The sequence below is a fragment of the Cetorhinus maximus genome, chromosome 8, assembly GCF_964194155.1.
Source record: "Cetorhinus maximus chromosome 8, sCetMax3.hap1.1, whole genome shotgun sequence".
Classification (NCBI taxonomy): Eukaryota; Metazoa; Chordata; class Chondrichthyes; order Lamniformes; family Cetorhinidae; genus Cetorhinus; species Cetorhinus maximus.
Genome location: NC_135886.1, coordinates 108,788,610 through 108,812,398, shown reverse-complemented (window position 1 = coordinate 108,812,398; position 23,789 = coordinate 108,788,610). Strand labels below are relative to the sequence as shown.

At 38.9% G+C, this 23,789-nt stretch overlaps 1 protein-coding gene across 2 annotated transcripts; it reads left to right on the top strand.

Moving 5' to 3' along the window:
- Positions 1–4,311: 4,311 nt before the first annotated feature.
- On the top strand, positions 4,312–22,415 carry lamp2 (lysosomal-associated membrane protein 2). 2 transcript variants are annotated; one of them, XM_078547426.1, is made up of 9 exons: positions 4,312–4,485; positions 7,381–7,496; positions 9,363–9,576; positions 11,295–11,456; positions 12,206–12,402; positions 12,477–12,590; positions 13,244–13,307; positions 14,083–14,253; positions 14,894–15,776. In XM_078547426.1, exons 1-9 carry the CDS (start codon positions 4,440–4,442, stop codon positions 15,031–15,033), a joined length of 1,224 nt encoding a protein of 407 aa, XP_078403552.1. In that variant the 5' UTR covers positions 4,312–4,439; the 3' UTR covers positions 15,034–15,776. The 2 variants fall into 2 exon arrangements, with proteins under 2 accessions (XP_078403552.1, XP_078403551.1); XM_078547425.1 differs by lacking the exon at positions 14,894–15,776 and adding an exon at positions 20,081–22,415 and having other exon boundaries at positions 4,318–4,485.
- The last annotated feature ends 1,374 nt before the right edge of the window (positions 22,416–23,789 follow it).

The window sequence follows — 23,789 nt, the reverse complement described above, 5'->3', positions numbered from 1 at the left end:
AAATGTGAAGCTATTTTGGAAAGAAAAATTGAAAAGCAGAATATTTTTAAAATGGTGAGAGATGGAAATATTGATATTCAGGGTGATCTGGGTGACAGCATATTCAAATCACAAAAAGTTAACTTGTAGGTGCAACAGCAATTAGAAAAGCTGTTATTACAAAGGGACTGGAGTATAAGGGTCTTACTACAACTGTCTAGGTCCTTGGTGAGAACACACCTGGAGTACTGTGTACAGTTTGAGTCTCCCAACCAAAGGAAGGATTTACTTGCCTTAGAAGAAGTTCACCAAAAATTCATGAAACTGATATGTTGGATGAGGGGATTATACCATGGCAAAAGATTGAGTGAACTAGGCCTATGTTCCCAAGAGTTTATAAAAATGAGAGGTGATCTCACTGATACATAAAATTCTTAAGACGTTTAACAGGGTAGAAGCTGGGAGGATGTTTCCCCTGGCAGGAGTGTCTAGAACTAGGGGTTATGAAATTGTGACAAAAGGGGTCAGCCATTTAGGACTGAAATGAGAAGAAATTCCTTCACTCAAAGGATTGTGCATCTTTAGAATTTTCTACAGCAGTGAGATGTGGATGCTCAGTCATTGGGTATATTCAAGGTCAGAGATGAACAGGTTTTTGGATATTAAAGGAATTAAGGGAATCAAGGGATGCGATGATATTGCAGGAAGGTGTAGCTGAGGTGGAGGATCAGCCATGATCTTATTGCAAGACAGAGAAGGTTCAAGGGGTTAAATGGCCTACTCCTATTTCTTACGTTCCTATGAGTGTGTCTAATCTGTACCCTCTTTGAAGGCCTCTCATTGTTCAATTATGAGTTTTCAGTCAAGGTTCTCTTGTGCATGTTTCAGAAAATTATCCCCCTTCTTTTCCCTTTATACGTTACTGTCCTAGTCTATATTGGAGATTTGAAATCTCCCATTATCATTATGCAGTAGTTCTTGCAAATTTCTGTAATTTGTCAAGAAACTTTCTATCTCCTTCCCACTACATGGTGGCCTGTAGTATACACCCAGTAGTGTTATAGCTCATATATTGTTTCTTAATTCTAACCAAATAGGCTTTGTTTTTGATCCCTTAAGTACATCACCTCTTTCCAGTGCTGTGATAGTTTTCTTGATCAATACAGCTACCCAGTCCTTTTTTTATTCACTATTTTTCTCAAATACCTTATTGCCAGGAATATTAATCCCCAATCCTTCCCTTTGAGCCAAGTCTCTATTTTTTTGAAACTGTACCATTATCCCATGTGGCAACTTGTGCCTGCAACTCACTAAGCTTATTTATCATGTTCTGTGTATTTACATACATGCAGTTCAAACCCATCTGAGACTGCTTCACATTTGCCCATGTCTGATCCCTTCTATTTCTGAATTATTACAATAGTTCTATTTTCTTCCCCCAATTCTAAACACCTTGGGCTGGATTTTGAGTCCAGGGTGGGGCTGGGAATTGAGATGGGTAGGTGCATTCAAAAAATAGCATGACTGGTCTGCCCAGCATGCCAGTTCTCCAGCTCCATCCCGTCCCTGGTCCATTTTACCAGAGGTGGGATTGGCAGCAGCTAAAGGTTGCCATGAGGGGGGTCTCTTCTCCCCCAAGTAATGGCTCAGCTCTGAAGGCCATTATTTAGTTTAAGTTTAAAAAAGTTGGAGAAAGGGTGCATCTATTTTGAAGCACCCTCTCGCTCACTCACCTGCTGTGGCATCCTGCTGCTGTTTTCAAGCTGTAAGGTCTCTGATTGGCCCTCCAGCATTGAAAGGCCACCTACTCTCTTTAATTGGATGGTGAGCCTGTCCTCTCGCTATTAATTGGCTGCTCTAAAGAAAATCATATTGATTGACTGTTTTCAACACAATGCAGCTTCTGAACAACATTTGAGCTTGACGGCAGAGGTCAGAAGTCCACAGGGAAAATTGTGCCCTTTGTTTCTGCTTTCTAATGTTTCATCCCAATGCCTACCCTCTTGCTCAATTAATTGAAATCCTCCCACAGTACTAACTAACCTTCTTATGCAGGCAATGGTCATGGTTCTGTTGAAATGAAACACATCCACCTTGAACAGATTTCTTCCGCCCCAGAACTGACCCCGATGTCCCAAGAATCTGGAGTTCTCTTGTATCATTTCTCCAACCACACATTAACCTGTTTTCACCTTTGAGGTCATGCTTCTTAACTTCCTTACTTACCTCCTGAAACTCTGACTACAGGACCTCAATCCTTTTCCTTCCTACATCATTAATTGCCACATGGACCACGACATCTGGCTATTCTCCTTCCCCACTCAAAGTGATGGTGATGTCCATTACCTTGGCACTAGAGAGGCACACACCATGCAGGACTTAAATCGACAGTTACAGACACACCATCTATTCCTCTTACTATCAAATGCCTAAGACCTCTGAATTTCTACATTCTTCTGTCTTCCATGCTCCACACCCCAATCTTGCAGTCACAGTGCCACAGTTGGTCAGTGAGAAGATTTCAAGGGGTCCACCACAAATAATCAAAATATGTGGATGCAAACCTTGTGCATACACCTAAACCTCTATCTCTCATGAATTTTTAAACCTGTGCTAGAGAATTTTGCCAATGGCCAGTATCTGAGCTTCACCTCTTATTCAGGTGTTAAATGATTCGCAGCTGCACACACCCCTCACCATAGCCTCAATCTGATACCCACGCCCATGCCTGAGTATGTTTGGTGCCCAGCACTAGCAACAATTTTCACATTAAGTAAAACAATAAGTCAAAGAGTCATACAGCACATTCGGCCCATCGTGTCTGTGCCACCCATCAAGCACCTATCTATTCTAATCCCATTTTCCAGCAATTGGCCCGTAGCCCTGTATGCTACAGCATTTCAAGTGCTCATCTAAATACTTCTTAAATGTGGGAGTTCCTGTCTCTACCACACCCTCCGGCAGTGTGTTCCAGATTCCAACCACCCTCTGGGTGAAAAAAATTTTCCTCAAATTCCCTCTAAACCTCCTGCCCCTTACCTTAAATCTATGCCCCCTGGTTATTGATGCCTCTGCCAAGGGGAAATATTTCTTCCTATCTACCCTATCTATGCCCCTCATAATTTTGTACACCCCTATCAGGTCCCCCCTCAGTGTTCTCTGCTCTAAGGAAAACAACCCTAGCCTATCCAGTCTCTCTTCATAGCTGAAACGCTCCAGCCCAGGCAATATCCTGATGAATCTTCTCTGCACCTTTGACAGTGAAATCACATCCTTCCTATAGTGTGGTGACCAGAACTGCACACAGCACTCCAGCTGTGGCCTAACTAGTGTTATATACAGCTCCAACGTTTCTATGTTTGATTGATTAACTATTTATTATGCAGAACAAAATACTTGTTATGTGTTATAGGGTGACTATGGATTTTTTACAACATGGGAGGTGGTGGGGGTTGTTAAGAGGGGAGGGAGGGTGGGGCGGGGTGCAGGTGCTCAGAAGCAAAATGACAGAATCTATGTACTTATCCAAGCGGCCATCACCCTCACTGGTATTCAACAGTTTGAAGGATTCCTGCAATTTTTTTTCATAAAGATTAATTAATATCTTAGATGTAAACTCATGTTTGAATATTTAACATTTTGATAGGTCCAATGTTGACAGATCTGTACTTTTTTTCAAAATTGAAACATTTAAAATTCAAATAATAAAATTGATCAAACATTAAACTTTCTTTCACAACTATTACATTATTATCCCTAAGTGGCAGGAAACTTTAACTAACTATTCTAACAGCAACGTCACATGTCATCCACCAACTGATTCATTATCCTAACTCGTGACTATGCTGGCATCACCACCACAGCAGGTGACAGTCTGAGTCCAAAATGTCAATGTCATAAGGGAAACAAGTCCATTACATTTCTTTTTATTTGTTGAAGGTTAAAAACAACTGTCATTGTTGTCCTAAAGCTGATAAAGGATCCAAGTACTTGTGACTTGTCTGCATAGTGGGCAACCTGTCCAGAAACTCCTCAGCACGGCGGAGTCTGGGAAGGAATTTCTGCTCCTAATTAGCTTGTTGGAAATACCTGTCTTTGACTTGTTTAAGAGCGAAGGACGTGATTGGCTAATGGGGGAAATTTTCGTGTGTGATTGGTCGATTGGCCATTGGGTGATTGGCCGGATCTGTATGCTGATCGGTCCGGGGGCTCATCCTCTGTTCGTCATTGGTCATTCGGGCACACGCTCACTGGGCGTATCCACAGGTGGTTGGCTATTCCGCAGCACTGCCAGCCGATTGGGTGGTTGGGTGCGGTGAGGCCGCGGCTGATTGGTCGAGGCCGTCGGTGAGGGCGCGGGTCACGTGCGGCTTTGTCGCGCTTTAATCGAGGGTCGGCTGAGCGAGTGTTTGCTGTGCGGGATTCGCCGTCGTCTTGTCTCCACTTGTCAATCTTTGGCCATGCAGCGTCCTGGTGGTTTCTGGCTCGCCATTCTGCTCATTGCAGGTGTGTATGGTTGTTAATGGGAAGCTGTGTGAATGTCCGCTGGCCTAGTGAAGGGGAAAGCCTGCGGGAGGGTATTGACCGTCCCGCTTGCTGTTGGTGGAGCTGGGGCAGGACAGGCCTGACCGACTGACCCCCTGTCAACTTTATTCTTATTTGCTCCAGGAGCCGGTTTAACAAACGGTTTAATAAAAAGTCATTCCTTTAATCTCCGCCTTTAAATGTGTTGTCCGGTGCTGAGCTGTAAAACGCGCTATTTATTTTTCCGGGTGTTTCCAATTTGCTAAAGGGTTAGAGTTGCTGTAAATATGACAGCAGCAACTGCGAATGGCTGAGGGTCTGCACTCTACCGTGTTAATCCTGCCCTTTTGCAATTAAATATTTGCAGCATCTACAATCATTGTATACCGATTGTAGCGTTCCAGATCACTAACTCTCAGCTTGCTCTTTAGTGTCATTGATACAAACGTGGAGTCACTGAAATAAACAACAAATCTTATCTTTCCCGAGGACAAAGGTGAAGCTATTCTGGATTAGTTCCGACTATGGGTACTTTCTCTCCCCCCCCCCCCACCCACTTTATTATTGTCCAGCTTTAATTCTATTTTAGGGTTTTTATTTTTCTTGTTTGTCTTTTATTTCCAAATTTCTGAAAACTTATAGCTAATTTTGGTAATAGGCCTTTTTGTGTTAATTTTCAACAAAAGCAAGTTGATAAACTTTGCAAATCCAAACTTATCAGTATTTGAAGTTTTTCAACAGTAAATTCCTGTGCTTTAGGCTTTTGCCACTGACTTCCTCAAATTAGACTACAAGTTTAGCTGAGGGCTGTGTTTTAACTGCTGCAGGGTGCAAAGGCATATTAACCACTAGCTTAATGGCCTGTGCTGATGATTGGTTTAGGACAGGGTGCTTGGCTATTTGTCCCCATGTGATTGAATATAGCCTGTTACTGTTTGTATGAGGCAGCACGTAATTGCTGGTGTTTGCTAACATTTTCTAGGGTAAGTCGAGAGGAAATAAATAGAAATGATAATTATTGCTTTAAATTATTTAAAGTAATGTTGCAGAATTGGGAGGATTTTTTCAGTTATTTTTATTCTAATTTCTACACTAGATCCTGTCTGCCTTTACAAAGCTAGGTATGACACACCCAATGTTTTGTGTATTCCCATTGAGCAATATGAGCTGCCCTTGATGTTGCCAAATTCAACTCATCTAGGTAACCACCTTAGAAATAAGTGCAGTGAACAAAGTGAGGTGACTTTGCTTGAATCCCTTTCTACCTGCCCAATATCTGTTAGCCTTCGCAATGAGTTGACTGTCAGCTCTCTTCAGTGAGTTTATTTAGTATATAGTTGAAAATATGAAACATCCCATGTCAGCTGTAGTGCTCATTAGTTGTTTCTTTACAAAGCTGCTTTTCTACCTTTTTGCTATACTTTAGATGAAAAGTTGACAATATGTGGCCAATACTTTGCTCTAGAGTTCTGTGGTTCAGTTCTCTAGCTACAGCTTGTTTTTGAGGGAAAGGAACTGTACTTGGTTTTTTGAGTTTGAAGTGCAAATTTCAAAGTCTCATTGTTTAACAGACCTTTGGTTAACAGCTTCTCAATGTGTGAATGTGTCATTGGCAACTGCTGAAGGTGCAGTTTCAAATTTGTAAGTAGTTTTAAATTCTTTGCCTCAAGTGCTGGTTTAGGACATTGATCTGTTTATGCATAGTGGATTACAATATTGAAGCCTAGGTGTTTATTTGCTTTGGGTCTAACCAGCTATTTGTCAATGAATTGTAGAAATAATATTCTTATGCTTTTCAATTTTCTAACTTCTCAATAGCTTTTATCCACTTGTTTGCATCTGTTGGCTAATTATTGGCTAAGCCTTACTCTTAAAAGCCAATGATTGCAATGAAGCTCTTGTGAAAGTACTTCATGTGCCAGTTCATGTTTAGCCTGCCATCATAACTAAACCATTTAGTGCAGAAGGTGTACTTTAACCCCAGGAATCATTGCATGCTGGTCTTGTACCAACAAGATTATTGAAATGGGGTTAATTGTTTAATGTATGTGCATTTTGCATTTTAGAAATGTTCAAGCAGTAATGCTGGTGAATTTGTGGGCAGGTAAGTCATCATTCTACAATAGAGTATATGTTGGCTTCTATCTCGAATATGTTTCTTCCCAATGAGGCAGGGCAGGATTATGACTTTACATGTTGCTTTGTAGGCTTGCATATGGGAAAAATTACAACTTTTTGGTAGAATAAAAATGGCTTCATTACTTGAGTTCCTGATTTTCTGGTGGAAAACTCATTAAAAATTGTCTTTGAAATGGACCCTGAAATCTTTTCAGCCGCTGGATTCTTTTGTCATCTACTGTACAGTTAAGTATCTCTTACATTGCCAAAGTGACATTTGATACTAATTGTTTGGAATTTCCTTACTAGGTATTAAATATTTTAATGAATCTACATGCTTCTAGCTTTACAATTTAATTGAAATATTCAAAGCTTTACATTCTTGTATTTGGCAAAACTTCAGCTGATGCAATAATTTAAGCTGGTGGCAGTGCTAATAGATTGTGGAGAATTGTCCCTTCGTATTTCATTTCACTTTGCCAATCCATAAAGTGGTGCAGTATCTGCAGTTGTACCCATTACTTTCTGAAGAAGTTGTGATCTTGATTTGTGCTGCTATGGCAGGTCAGACACTTCACACCTGCTCTTCACAAGAGCAAGTGAATGCTACAGTACAGCAATTACAGCTGCTGTGCAGTATTGTAAAAGCAATCTCTTGTAACCAATCATGATGTACAAGCTGAGTTTATGCAGATTGGTTGAAGTGTAATGGCTGTTCCAGAGTAACTAAGTGAAGCCTGAACACTTAATATTTTTCAGGACTTTCACTTGCTAAAGCAGTAGAGGTTAAAATCCTTGGCAAGGATAACAACACCTGCATACAAGCAGTACTGTCTGTCAACTTCACTGTCCATTATGAAGGAAATGGAACAATGGTAAGTAATACAATTAATTTGCTGACTCCATTAAAGCAGTAAGTAGTCATGCAGACGAGGAAGTTCACAGGTTCAATCCGATGTGTGTAAATTTAGTTGGTGCATTCAGCTGCTGTAGTGTGGTCTTGAAACCTGGCTCAGAGGGAAATTTTAACTACTTTTTGGCTCCTGGTCACTATCCAGGGATCCATTGTGAAGGTTTTGGGTTTTTTTTTCAGCTGTAATGGTTTGTGTTCAACCACTTGAGATTGGCACTCAGTGGTCACTTGAGTATTGAGCCCTGAAACCACATCCTCCTCCTTTGAAGAAGATGAAAATGTTTTTTTGGGTGGGGGTGGAGTGGACCTTCACTTGTAACTGGGTACCCCATGTGTACAATGTGTTCGTTAATAAAACAGCTGCAATTAAACTCCACATTAGCCTGAGGAACTATCCAAATGTGCAGACTACCTGTTTTACCTGCCAGGAAAGATGAGACTCCTGAATTGTTGGTATAAGCTGTTTAACCTTTTTTGAAAATTTTATCTTGAACTCTCTTGTAGTTGTAAGTGCTTCTGAGTTGAAACCTGATTTTCCTTAGTAAATAGTCCTATTGCAGATGTACTTTGACCCAAGGATAGCACAACAAAGAGGGATGATTGAACTGGGGTTATAGAAACTAAGGATATTTCAGAGTAGTGCATGACTTAATAATCCTCTATTTGGATGCCCAAGATGGTTTTATTTATTTAAAAAAAAAAAAATCGAGACTTCAAGTTAGAAGAAACATTCGAATCCGGCATATCTTTGCCTGCTGAGTCAGCACTATCACTTGAAGCTTTGTCATGTCATTCCAGCCATAAATATCAACAAACTAGATTTTCTCCAATATGTCACCCCAAAGCTTTGTTGCCTTTACTAATCTCTTCTGACTCAGCAGCATCTGTTTGCAACATATAATCCATAAAATACCATCTTTTATAAATGGTGTCTCATTGTTCACCCATAACAAGTGTTCTTAAAAGGTACCCCTTTTGCAAACACTTTGAACATGGGTGGCAGAAGTGTAGATTAGAGTTTCAATGATAGGCTGGAGGGGCTATGATTCTTGATGTTTGAATGTTTAATATTCAAACTATCCCTGGACTGCACTGATTCCCTGATGGTTTGCCTGTCCAGGCTAGGGTTCTGTTCCAGTGTTAGGTAGTACATTAGCTAGCCATGAAAGAGTTTTTTTTTTTTAACAATGCCCATGTTTATCTCTTTCCTGCATCTTTGACTGCCTTGTCCTTTGAGTAACACTGTGTAACATGCATGCATCCAAGTGGCAGGCAGGTACTATGGGGAAAACAGCAAGTGCCTGGTTGTACATATCACTAATGATCCATTGTGGCTGACTGTAGCCCAAACTAGCAACTTTAATAGAAGCTATGATAGCCTGGAGCTTCCACTCAATCTCTGAGGCTGACTTGGCCACACAGACTGGCATCTTACATAAGAACAGGTGCAGGCCATTTAGGCCCTTGTGTTCTGTCTTCAAACCAAGCATGCACTGATATCTTGTTCAGTACCATGTTCAGTACCTACACTTACCACCTGAACCATTTGTGTTTAGAATAAATAGTGGCTATGCTTTTAGTTCTGACTGAACTGAAGTTTTTTTAAAAAAAGGACCATTTATTGGTCAAGAGCAATTATTCAACCCTTTTTTTGGTGTATTCCAGTTTTTTTTTGAGAACTTGCAGCTTTTTACACTTTCCCTAACCCACGGTGTTAATACATCATTGGGAGGGGTGCAATATGCAGAGATTTTTGCACTGTCACTGTGGTCCTAACTAAGCTAGTTAAATTTAACCAATTTAATTTTCTACACGTTTCTTTATTCAGGAAAATGCAACTTTTCAGTTGCCGAATTCATTATCATCTAATGGAAGCACATGTGGTGGCAACAATTCGGCTCCCTTGTTGAAAATGGGCTTCGGAACTGGTCACTCCTTGAGCTTAAACTTCTCCCATTCTGCTGGAAAATTTAGTGGCGATGTACTTACTTTCACTTATAACACCAGTGATACAAAACTTTTTCCTGGAGCAACAAACAAAAGTATGGATTTATCCTGTTATGGTATAAATTGAATAAGGTGATCATGGCAGTGACACTTGGCTATCTTAAGCTGCTCAAGGGAGCGTGGTAGCCACAAATTGCTGTGCTATGTAGTCCAAAATAGTCCCCAGTCCGAGCTAGATGGCTTGAACTGACTGTATTCATATGTTGCTAATGCCCTTGTTTTCATGGTGAATCCATTGGGGTGCCTTTCCTGTTCAGTCTACTTGCCTTTACACTGAGGCAGGTTGTGGGACAGCAAGATACAATTTGATGCACAATCTATTATCAACATATGCAAAATAACTTTATATGAGATGCAGCCATATCTTTGTTAATGCAAGTAGTAAGCTTATCATTATTTCACAAAGTTGTGGTATCAGCCAGATTAGATTTGGTTGGTAGCTCATCTCACCTGAGTTGGGTTATAGATTCAAGCCTGACTCTGGGATTTGAGCATATGTTCTAAGCAGACAGTACAATGCAGAACTTATCAGAACTTTTAAGTGTAACATTGTGGGAATTGTCATCCTTCAGGACTCTACAAGGTCATGTGCCCCATTTGTCCCCTCCAAGATCTCATGGCACTATTGGAATAACAGTTGCCTGACTATCCAGTGCCATCAAAACAGAACCTTGCTAATTTTTCATGTATTCAATTTTGCACACTGTAAGGTGACTTAATTTGCCTACAAGTTATTTGGCCATGAAGTGAATCAAAATCATAACTTGCAGCATGGAAGGAGGCCATTTGGCCCACTGACCACTCAACAAAACCATCTGGTCCACTTCCCATTTTTTGGCTCTTGGTCCATAATGGGGTAGGTTATGGCACTTCAATTGTATGTTAAGAATTTTTCAAATGCTTTTAAGGGTTTCTGCTTCCATCATCCTTTCAATGTTCCAGATCTCTTCCTCCTCCTCTGGGTGAAAACATTTCCCCTTTAATCCCCTCCCTAAACACCTTGCCTGAAATCTATCCCCCCTGGTTGTGGACCTCTTAGAGCAGATAAGGTGCACCTTTTCCACTTATCTAGATTCCCATTATATACACTCCAATGAAGTCTCCTCCTTTTCAAAGGAAACCACCCTTGCTGATCTTCACTGAACTAAATTTCTCCAGTCCAGGCAACATGCTCAAATCTCCTCATGTTGCAGTGACCAGAACTGCACATATTACAAGTGCTTTAGATACATAAATTTCAGTTTAGGTGTGACTTGCACTATATTTTTAATCAAGGTACTACAAATTATGTGCATCCATTTCCTTGGCTAACCCATATTCTCATGGGGTATATGCTTCCTGATTTGCTGTGCCATTTTATACTTGAAGCTATACTTCATAAGGCTAATGTTATGAAATAGCCAGGCACAACATCCTTTCAATTGCAACTCAAATTGGCCCTGTAGTAAAACTAGCTAAATGCTACAATGGATGATTCTAGTTTTTAATCCTCCATGAGTTCACTCTGGTGGCACTGTTTTGTGCTCGTGGCCCATTCCTCTCTGGGTTGGCTTCCTGGTACATTCCACTAGGAAAGTTGCAAGAGCTAGGAGCAGCTTTGATAGTGAAGGTAGGGTGTACCTAAGCTTGTACTTGTTAAATGCTATTTTTAGATACTATTTTGTTTTTTTTTCCTTGAGGCAAGAGAACTTGACATTTCAATGTACTTTGTTATTGAGTTTTTGTTTGTTCTACCTTTTCTTTACCTTTGTAGGTGTAAAGCATGTGGCTGTGAATTCTCTAATGGAGTCTGTACCCCTTAACACAATCTACACATGTCGAAGTGTTAAAGCTATTGCGAGTGAAGCAGTTGTCATGGTTTTTTGGAATGTTGGCATTCAAGCCTTTGTGGAAAATGGAACAGTTAGCAAAAATAGTAAGAAAATGCTCCATTTGTCTTTGTTTTTAATTATCTTTGTTATTCAGCTGGACATCAAAACTAGGTCATGCTGATGTGCTAGATTTGAGTTCCGAACCCAAATGTTTATAATGGCACTTGACCTCCCTAGGCTTCATAGGGGAAAAACCTGGCTATGGTTAAATGGAATATTGGGTATAATTTGTCTTGTACATAAAATAACAATTTGTGCTGCAAACTTGAGCCATGCATTAAGTACATTTTTAAGTTGACTATAGAATTAGCTGGTTATGGATTGGATTCCCACTTTATCCAGCCCCTGCTGTTAACCAGAAGTGCTGGCCAGCCACAAAACTAGACTCTTTTTTTTTAAAAAAAAAGCTGTGTCCCCAACTACTTGTTCTCCTTCTGCTTCACTAGTTCCAAATCCATCCATTTGTCTGAAGTATGGCTACACTCTAAGCAGCAGTTTCTCATTTCAGTGTATTAGGCACCTCCCCTATTGCTTGTGGCTGTTTGAAACAATGGCATACCTAAAAAGATTTAAGAAAATTCTTAGAACCTCCATTTGTGCATCATCACTACTAAAGCTTAGTGCTTGAACAGGAGCATTCTCATATGAAAGCTACCCTTAGCAGGAAGAGTTTGCAACTGGATGTTTGTAGCTGCTAAGGCCACTTCTAACTGACTAATGAACTAACCTGGAAGTTTAGAGTTTGAACTTTGAGCAATGAGCAAATTAACCTGTAATCTTTTTTTCTTCCAAGAATCATTCTGTAAGGCAGATATGTCCACCACGGTAGCACCTATTACAACACAGGCAACCTCAACCGTGACCCCAATCCCAACTAAACCTCCACCAGAGTTGCCAGCAGTGGGTAACTACACTGTTAAGAATGGAAGTGATTCTTGTCTCCTTGCCAATATGGGATTGCAGCTAAATATTACCTATACAGATAACAAGGTATTACTGCTTTCTGACAGTATCTATTTCCATTTGCATTACAAGTCTGCCCCTAACAGCTTTTCCTCCCTCAGACGCAGGTAATTAATATGAATTCCAATTCTACTGCAAGTGGACACTGTGGGGATAAAGATGCAACCCTTCTTCTAGAAGACAAGGACACAACTATTCAGTTTAGTTTCATTGTGGTAAGTGTTGAATTGCACTTCCATTGCAGTATTTAATTTTAAAAGCAAAGTTGGGCTCCTAACTTACAACTTTAAATCTAGAAATTTCCTTAAAGCAAATATTTGAGTCACATTTTCAGGGTATAGGCAAGATTTAAAAGTAGGATAAGGTAAAGAATGAAATTATTGCTAATAGACTGGGGGGATTTGTTTGGAGGGATGTTAACATTAACAATGTTCAAACTCCAGTTTTAACTTGAGTAAGGGTTTTGGGTCTGGATTTAAATATTGTGGATCTAGGAAGAAGAGTGTCCACAATAGATGCTATCAGTACTTTGTACACATTTTAGTGAGTTGGCTATTTAGCTGGGGCAGTGCATAGTTTTTATTCCTATTCATGTGTATATACTTCAGTAAACTCATCAGGAGCAAGAAATTTGACCAACCTTCTACCTAGCCCAGGGGCATGACCTCAATTTCCACAATTGTTGAAATTGACTACTGGGGACAGACTTCAGATTCAAATTAACCACCTTGTTCTGTCTCATCTCATTGTATGAACTTTCTAGGCCATTGTAGGAATGTGGCAGTTCTTTGATTATAAATATAAAATCTCTAGTTTGAGCCCTGTGCCAGAATAATGTTGAGATTCCTTATCTTGATGTTTGTTTCAGGAACAATCAAAATTCTTCTTGAAGGAGGTGAAAGCTAACATAAGCTTGGTTATAAATGGTTCAAGTAAGTAGCCATAAGATTTTTGCTTTTGGCAAACTATTGATCTTGCCATCTAAAATGTATTTTCTGTGAAGGAGGACTGAGTTGAATTTGACTTGTAGTGCAGGGATATAAAAATGCATTTAGCCATTTCTGACCTTCCTTTATAAACCTAAGACAAACTGCTCAGCTATATCCCACTTCTGTGGAACTGAACTACCTTGTTTTTAATAATCTGCACTCATTCCAGTAGTCTGTTTTTCCAAGTTGTAAATTGCACTTGGATAAAGTCTACTGTTCTAGCTGAATAGTTTTATTAGTGTTTTTTTTAAACTGAATTGTTTGTTGCCATTTGCTCCTTTTTAGGTATGAATACAGAAACTGTAGCTAACAATGTACCATCCCTTGCAACCATGTAATTTGAAAAAGGGGGGGTAATGGATCATTCTTCCCCAACTATTCCAAAACAGTGATCCTGAGGAACCTGGCATGGCCGTCCGAATCATGGGGTGTTTGGTCCGTCCGTTAGGATTATTTCAATTAGGATCCTTCATTTCACAATTAGTCACTTTCTGGTTTCTAGTTGGTGTAAACTATTTGTTACATTATCATTCTCTGTAATGGGGGCAATTACACAACACAGTAGTTAACAAATTGTGCCGATAAGTGCAGTTTATTAACACTACAAAATTGAATGTCCCAGTTCATCTCTTGATAGATGAGTATAAATTTAAGGGTGAGGAATTTGTCTGACTTAAGTTTTCTATGAATTGACTGACAAGTGACTTTTTTCCCTCAGCAACTGCACTTAACAGCAACAATAGCAATCTGAGGTATTGGCAGGCATTTGTTGGAAGCTCATACATGTGTCACAAGGAGCAGAGCCTAGTGGTGACTGACCAATTGGTTATTAATGCCTTTAATGTATGGGTCCAACCATTTGAGGTCAAGAATGGAACCTTCTCCAGAGGTAAATAATTTTGCTGAATAATGCTGACTGTGGATGCCATCTAGATATAGGTGACAACATCCTTTTTTTGTTTTAGTGGCTGCTGTTAAACTGGTCATATGTTGAAAAAGATTTTACTTTTCCTGATTTTTTTAATAGCTGGAACTGATGCTTAATTTTATGATCCTGAAACAGTAAGAGTCTCTGCTTTTTTTTTTTGCTCTTTGCCTCTTTTCCATCAACAACTGCTCTCCACCCCATTTTGATGACCCTGATATTTGTTTGTCACATCTGTGTAACAACCCAAATCATTGGATTCTCTATAGAAAAGAGTAGAAGTTTCAAGTTTGATTCATGGATGAATTTAAACTCAACAGGAGAATCAATAAGGCCTACAGCTGAGTTAATGTTTCTGATCGAGGGAAGAAGAAAATCTGGCAAGGCCAACTAGGCTATTTACTACTCCCTGCTTAATGTTGATTGCAGAATAGTCATGTTACAGCCTGTCAATAGGAAAACTGACACGAATAACAAGGAGAATATTTGTCTAGAGGCATCAGTGATTGACATCTTCAGAAAAATGAACACAACTTTATTTGTAATGTGCATAGTTGTCTGAGCAGTAACTGGTAATTCATCTGATATTATTTTTTGTCCACAGCTGAAGAGTGTTCTCTGGATGATGACAGCATTCTTATCCCTGTTATAGTTGGTGCAGCTCTGGCTGGCTTAATTGTGATTGTTGTGATTGCTTATGTGATTGGTAGAAGAAAAAGCTACGCTGGATACCAAACACTCTAAATTGTTTTTTGATTCTCCAAATGCATAGTGACATGATTAGATTGCTGTAGTGGGTGCAAGTACTTGCCTTGTAAACTTCCCCTCAATTGCACTAGACTCTTGCCAAGTTTCTTGGGGCCAGTGAACTTGCACCCACACTTGACACAGATGAAATGTTGATGTGTATTGCTGGCATTGAGAATTTTGTCTAGACATTATGGCATTGCTGCCAAGGAAATGTGTTCCTTCAGAGATGACTTAAATTGGCAAGTTTGCCTTTAACTACTCCTTGAAACTAATGCAATCACTAATTTGCCAGCACTACTACCAACATTTCTACCAATAACTTAATGAATATGAAATCTAAAATTGAACATGTATTTACAGATCTCATGTAGCTTGTTTGGCTGTACTGTGGAAACTGTATAAATGTTAATAGTTTGTGTATATAAAAGTTTGGTCTTTAGCAAAAATTTTGCTGCATAGGGAAAACTTCAGTTGGGTGCCTTGGATTGTGGAAAGAATTTTGTGTAATGTTCTAATTGGCATGTGCAAATGTTATCTAATGTTGATGACTACTTTTCTAATTTGGGGATCTGGAGTTTCTCACTGCACTCTAGACACTGAAATTTTGAAAACGTTGGCTTTTATCTTGGAAATTACAGATTGGGGAATTTTTTCTCCAAGTTTCTTTATTCCTGTGCCTCATTTGTATGTAAAAGTTTAACTCGGCTTTATAATAAAAAAAACTTCATGTAAGCTCATGTAGCATTTATTTGGGGCTGAGGAATGTAAGTTTTGCATATTTTACACTTGCTAACCACAGCAATTAGGGATAACTAAAATTTCACTTCCCCCATTGTTACCCACTTATCTCCATGTGGTTGAACATTTTTCTTAGGGATATGGGTAATGTACTTATTACCCATTCCCAGTACAGTGGAGTGTCTTACTACACTTGTGTACATATGAGTCAACCACACTCTGAGCCTCCATACTAGCTTTTATTTCTAGTTTAAAATTGATTTCAGATTGGCAGTCTCAATTACCAATCCTGGTCTTAGTTAATAATGGTGGAACTCTACTTATGACTTCACAAATCTCATGTTCCTACAAATTGAATTCTTCCAATTGATTTTAGAAACTTCTGGTTCAATGGCTAGAGCTCTTGTGCCCTGTGCTCATTGTGTCTAATTTGGATCTACCCTCACTTGAATTCTTTCAATTTTCATTCATTCAGTGAGATTGTGACAGTTGATTAAGTTAGTAACCTCATGTTATGAGGCTGATTGAGATTGCTAAAATCAGCAAGGCAGGTATTCATTGAAGCCTATAGGCAACTTAATACTGTGGGGATTTACTTTAGATGCTTGAGCTTCTGATAAAGTTGCTTATGCAAACTTGCAGACCATTTTGTGTAAGTCTGAGGAACTAGATTTTGCAATGTAAATGCTAGGACCTTGCTCAGGTATTAGTTTTAATTCCGGCAAACTAGCTAAAAATTCAGTTTAAATTGTCATTAGAATAATGTCTATAGTTGCAAATTATTTTTAAAAATGGACTTTTGTCTGCCTTAATTGGGTTAAAGCCAGCTGGTCTAGAGGCTTTGTATAGAAAGAAGCAGGTTCAAAATGGTAATTAGATAAACATGGAGAAGGTTAGAAACATGGGTATCAAGGGGGTAATTTGCTTTTTCAAATATTCCATTCAAAGGAATGGGTAAAATCTTGCACCCAGCTAGAAGATGCCAAGCAATGTTTGTTTTTTTCAACCTAATAAACTTTGGAATGAAAGGATGTTATTGTTAGAGGTAAAAGCCTAGTGTTACAATGGAAAATTTATGTTCAGATATGTATAAAGGAGAAAGGAAATAGTATGTAAGCAGAGGCATTTTAAGATCCAACAAGTGAGAAGCCTTGAGCTGCTGCCTGCAAGGACCCAGAAAAACTCATTCTGAATGCATGTCCAGTTTGTGCTTTACCAGGTATCTGTTAAAACCTGAGATTTACTGTTGCCTTACTGGAGGTCTAATGGAGAGTCAGATTAATTAGAGGTAATTTTGTAGATGTATGTGTTCACAATCTCATTTTAAATGTTTAGTTATATAAAAACCCTCGATACCCTGGTCTTGTTACTAAACTCAAAGCCTGCATCTTGAAATGTACAAATTACAACAATGGGCTATGATGGTTGTTTCAAGCTTCCCTCTGGGATTTGAACAACTCAGTTCTGTAATATTGTAAACACAAGCCTACAAAATTACCAATAACTACAAAAATCCCCTCATTAATGTGACTGTTAGATCCCTGGTAAGGCAACAGTAAATCTCAGATTTAAACAGATACCTGCCAAAGAACAACCTGGACACTCATTCAAAATGAGTTTCAGCTTTGGATCCTTGCAGACAGCAGCTTGAAACTTCTCTCAATTGTTGGATCTTAAAATGCCTCAGTTTTTTTTCCCTTATATGCATATCTTTTTTTTGAATGTAACTTTTCCTTTGTCTCACTAGGCTTTTAATTTTACTTCTAACAAAACATCCTTTGCTTCCACCAATTTTATTTAATCATGGGGCAAAAAGTGGGGGAGGAAATAAATACAGTAACCAACAAAGTACTAGAGAAGCTAAAGGCTGCTAAGTCACCTGGACCTGATAGTTTGCATCCTGGGATATTAAAGGAAGTAGCTACAGAGATGGAAGATTACTACCAGTGCATCCACTGAGAGTCCTTTGGTTCTGGAAAAGTCCCAGAGGAATGTAACCTTATTCAAAAAGGGCAGGAGACTAAAAACAGCTGACTAAAAACAGCTAACTATAAGCTAGTTAGCTTAACATCTGTTACTGGGAAAATGGTGCCTATTATAAAAGATGTAATAGCAAAGCATTTGGAAATGTGTAATCTAATCAAGCAGAGTCAGCATAGCTTCATGAAGGGGAAATCATGCCTGACAAATATCAAGCAAGATAAAGGGGAACTGGTAGATGTAATATATTTGGATTTCCAAAAGCGTTCAATAATGTACCACATATCTACTTCATAAGATAAGAGCCCATGGTGTTGGGGCTAGTATATTAGCATGGAGTTGGGATATGGGGGCATTTTCAGGATGGCAACCTGTAACTAGTGAAGTGCCACATAGATCAGTGCTGGGGCCCCAATTACTTACAATATATATTAATGACTTGGCTGGGGGAAATGAGTGTTCTATTGCCAAGTTTGCAGATGACCCAAAAATAGGTGGGAAGGTTAAGTGGTGAGGATGGCGGAGTCTACAGAGGGATATAGATAGATTGAGTGGGCAAAAATGTGGTAGATGGAATATAAAGTGTGAAGAGAGCTGAGGGATTTGTGGGCCCTCGTGCAGGAATCCAAAAAAGCTAGCATACAAGTTCAGATAATAGGGAAGGCAAATGGAATGTTGGCCTTTATTTCAAAGGGAATGGAGTATAAAAAATAGCCAAGTCTTGATAAAACTACACAAGGCGCTAGTTGAACCACACCTAGAATACTGTGAACAGCTTTGGTCCGCTTACCTAAGGAAAGATATACTGGCATTGGAGGCAGTCCAGAGAAAGTTCACTGGGTTGATACTGGGTATGGAGAGATTTTCTTCTGAGGGGTTGAGTAGGTTGGGTCTGTACACGAGTTCAGAAGAATGAGAGGTGACCTTAATGAAGCATAAGATTCTCAGGGGGCTTGACAGGGTAGATGCTGAGAGGTTGTTTCCCCTTAAGACCAGAGGGCATAATCTGAGTAAGGGGGTGCCCAGTTAGAACATGAGGAATTTCTTCTGAGGGTAGTCAATCTGGAATTCTTTACTGCAGAGAGCAGGTTAAGTGTATTCAAGGCTGAGATAAACAGATTTTTAATCAATAAAGGAATCGAGGGTTATGGGGGAAAAGGCAGGAAAGCGGAGATGAGGATTATCAGATCAGCCATGATCTCATTGAATGGCGGAGCAGACTCGATGGGCTGAATGGTCTACTTTTGCTCCTACGTTTTATGGTCTGAGCTGAAAAAATAAACACTGCTTGGTGCCTTCTAGGTGTGAGATTTCACCCATTCTTTTGAATGGTTTATTTAAAAATGCAAATTGCCCCCTTGACACCTGTTTCTAAACTTCCCCATGTTTATCTAATTACCATTTCAACCACCTTATTTCTATACATCAAAGTTTTGAGACCAGCTGGCTTTAATCCAATGAAGACACACACTGCAACTCCATTTTTAAAAATAATTTCTAATGACATAGACACTAATCTCCTCATGACAGTGTTGGATGACATTTGCTTCTTGGTTATTAGGCACTTTTAATTCTAAATAGTGAGAAGTGGTGTTGACATGAAAAAACTAGCTTTAAGTATGGGTTAACATTTGCCAAGAAATTGATCATAGTTGGTTGCTATTGTAAGTTTTAAGTAGAATGTGATTGCAGTCTGGATATTGTACTATCTTGACAGATTGTGTAGCTATTTCCAAATTTGAAATGCATATCTGAAAAGGTGTATAAATTTGAACAAATCCTGATACTGATTATTCTGCAGCTGCAGTCTTTTGCATGTACTGAATGAATTGTGATCAGTTGCATTCAAATCTTCTAACTTGCATTCTTGCTTCAAGTTTCGTTTTGGTAGGTGCTTGATAAGTGATTCCAAAGCACTTGCTGATGAACTGCACAAATGGGGATAAACTATGGCTTTTTAGCATTTTAAGTGCAGTCAGATTTAGTAATGGGTTGTCTTTTTCACCTAGTATGAACTAGATTTTGGCTTAATTTGGTTTGATTAACCATTATTGTGCAAGAGATATTTTGAACCACTTTTTCTTACTGCACTTAATGGGCAATTTATAAAACAATGTTGTGATCAGTTTGCCTTTCTAAAAGTATTGCTTCAGAAAAATGGGAATTTCTTTTCAAGTAGAATCTTGGGTGTAGTTCAACTTTACTGTATGTTCCTGAACATTTTAAAATGGGCTTTTTGGAGCTGTACCTTGTAATTTGGGGTTTTCCCTCTGTACTTCAGTTACTGACATCACCAACTTTTATTTAATTTCTTCAAATCCAGCTGAAGACTGTAAAGCAAATGAGAACTACATCGTGCCCATTGCAGTCGGAGCAGCGTTGGGAGCAATAATTTTGATTGTGCTGGTGATCTACATAATTGGTCGTAGGCAGAATCACAGTGATGGATATGAGCAGTTTTAAATTTTCAGTTATTGGAATGTACAATTAAACAATATGTTTGTAAATGTAAAATCAGCTGTAAACAATTTGAGGAAGAATGGATGCTGAATAGTTTATTGTAAAGCCTTACCATAGCGAAAGTTACAAGTGCTCTTAGTTTTTAAGCTTGTAGGATCAATTTTAAAGGACAGAATGGATGTCCTCCTAAAATGAACACTAGTAACATGGCTACCTATTAGTAAACCCTCGTGCAGCCTATTTCACAATCCTTAATGTTGAACTATTCATGTTTGTGGTAACTGGATTAAATTGAGAAGCCTGCTGATTTTTAAAATACTTTTCTAAATTTTTAATTAAACTACTGTGAAGTATGAATTTAGTTTGAATTTCAAATTCCAGTTCTTGGAATTTGAACCCTTTTGGGTAAAGTAAGAATACAGAATGTCTTAACTATGCCTGTATCCATAAAACGGCACCTGTTTGAGAACTAACATCACAATGCACTTTCATCCATTGAGGTTTGGAATTTATACAGGCGTCCCTTTATCACAGGTACTTTGCCTACTTGTACAATTGCCAGTGAATAAACTTGCTATCCATCTACAGTACTCGGTTGGGTTGATATCAAGTGACTTTGTGCCACATAGTCCTTTGGTTTTTGGCAAACTTGTGTAAATCAATGAAACTTGAGCGGCCCTACGTAAAGGGCAGGTTTCCGTAAACACCAAGTGGTGAAACAATTTGGGAAGTTTGCGATTTTTGGGGTAAAGTCAGTGTAATTCTGCATGCAAATTTGCTTGGTGCATTGCTGCTCTTATGGGGCATTATCTCCCCGTATGCAAAATTTTTGAATTTGTTTCTAATTTAGCTAGTTTTACATAAGCTGCTAATTGTGTATTCAAGCCCTTCTGCAGTCAGTTTCTATGGATGGCCTTGACAACTGAGTGCAAGAATGACTAGTCAATGAGATGGGAATGTAGCCTTACCTGTAAATCATACCCATAGAACTTAACAGTGCTCCCCAATTCTGAAGTTCTTCTAATATAAACCTATCATGCCTTTAGTATTACTTTATTAGGCAATACTTAAAATTTGGATTTTTGTGGGCTTTTGCATGTTCTTGCGCCTATCCTTCAACTAATAATCTTTTAACTTCTTTGTCACAGCTGAAGAATGTCTTGCTGATTCTGACCTGGGTTTTCTGGTGCCAATCGCTGTTGGAGCTGCACTGGGCCTATTAATAATTCTTGTTATTATATCTTACGTAATTGGACGAAGAAAGAGTCGGACTGGCTACCAATCTGTGTAACCAGTTCTTTCTGAATGTTGGTATCTGTCACTTCTGCTGTCTTAGTTTACTTTGTGCCATCTGTCCAGTTTTTTGGATGGAATTAAATCCTGACTAACCTTGCACTAAATTTGTAATTGCATGATCCTTCACTTAGCCTAATGTCTTCTCCATTAATGATGGTGAGTTGATTTCGCAATTGTTTTTGCAAGTAGCATAGAATTTCTCAGCTTTTTGAATCCAGGTTCAGGAATGGGCCAAATGTACCTGCTGCTAATTTAATATTGAGTAATCTCAGTTGTACATTTTTTTTAGTTAACACCTCCTAGATGTAACAAATTTTTGGTTTGGCTTGAACTGCAAACTCGGATGCAGAAACAGCTTTTACATGCACTAAATTGATAATGGGCAATAAGTGCAAAGTCAGTTGTCACAAGCCTGACGTTTGAATTATTTCTATCTGGAACATTTGTGTTCATATTAAAATAGCAGCTCACCTTTAATTTCAAATGCTTTTTACATCTTTCAGCATCCACCTTCACTGTAAAATTGTAATGACAAGGTAGTGTAATTACATGTAACGAACCACAAATGCAAAAGCAACCAATTCACTTTTATGGTTAATATTGACCAGAAACTAAGAACTTCTGTTGCCCTCCCCCCATATTGTTGTGGGTTCTTTATCCATAATTGGATATGGTACCCACTATTGAGGGAGAGCCATGATTTCTGTCCAGTTGACAGCACCTGGCAAGTGGATATTTGATAGGGACAAGATAAGCTAATTAATACTCGGGCATATCGGAGGGGTGTGTCTGGTATAGCCAAACCTTACTTCGGCATTGCCTGCAGCAGAGGGAGAGAACTGTAAAAAGGAGAAACAAAAGATGTAACTATCACAATAAAACAAATCTTTATTGTAAATCAATTTTAACTTGAGCTTGTTGCTTCAATTTTTGGATTGTCACCAGACTTTGGTTTACATCTTTGCTTGAGTAATATTTTTTCAAGTTAATATTTTTCAAGCAGGAACATATTGATGTTTATACATAGGCTTGGGAAAATTTTCTGGAACTAAGGACATTAGGCAATTAATGCTTGCATCAATGGGACCTTGTATAAATACAGCAGACCCTCAGCATTTTAAAAGCTAGATTAATGTTTGACCTGGCAAACTTGAAAACTTGCTCCTTTTTAGGGCTGGGCAAATCTAGGAGGGGTAAAGAATATTTATAATACTTGTCTAAAGGGGAAACTGTTGGCTTAAATTAGATTTTTGGGCAATTTGTCTAGCTGTACATTGTGCAACATCCTGTTCACTGTTTCAAGTATCATGTACCATTTTTCATTTCAAGTCAGAGTTTAAGTTTGAGCAAATAGAATAGCAGGAACTAAACTTGATTCTTGAAATAAATCTATCAATTTGAAAACCAATTTGAACTGAATCTGTTTTGTCTAACTTCTACATAGCTGCTACTTCCCTCTTTCACCAATCCTTCCCTTCATGTTTCAGTAGTTGATGGATTCACTGATACCACTTCTTGCTGCTGTCCATTTAATCCAGAACCAAGCATCAACAATTGACCCTGACATCTATCAATCACCAAGACTTTACTTCCTCTACAACGATTGTGTGCATTTGTTATCTCTAGACTTGATTTCTCCTCCTTGCTGGCCTGTAAACTCTAGCTTTTCAAAATCTCTCCTCACTTGTCTACAGTTTTGTTTCCTAAAGCTTTTATTTTAAAATCTTCCTCTCTGAATAACTTCATGACCTCACATGGTACTATTTCTCCAGGCTCCTTCCTGACTTGTTTCCTCCCTACTCACCCTGGCTGTTTATGCATCAGGTCCTTACTTCCCTTTCCATGTTTATTAGGACTGTTCTTTCAATTGCTTGTAGTAAAACATCCTAATGTCACTGCAAAGCACCTTATCTCTCAAAATTTGGCTGAGCCATATGCTGTATTAAGGCAGGTGCCCAAAAGCTTGGTCAAAGAGGTAGGTTTAAAGTGTCTTAAAGTAGGAAAAAAGAGGGGTTTAGGATAGAATTCCAGGGTTTAGGATAGAATTCCAGAGTTTAGGGCTTTGGCAGCTGAAGGTGCAGCTGGCAATGGTATTGGAATTAAGTTCATAGAAGCTGGAGCTGCCAGAATTAGAGCGCAGATATCTGACAGGATGGCTGGCAGAAGTTAGAGATGGGAAGAAGCAAGGTGATGGGATTTGAATAAGAATGAGAATTTTAAATTGATTTATTGCTTATCCATCAGCCAATCAGCATGACCAATCAGCATAGAAGCCA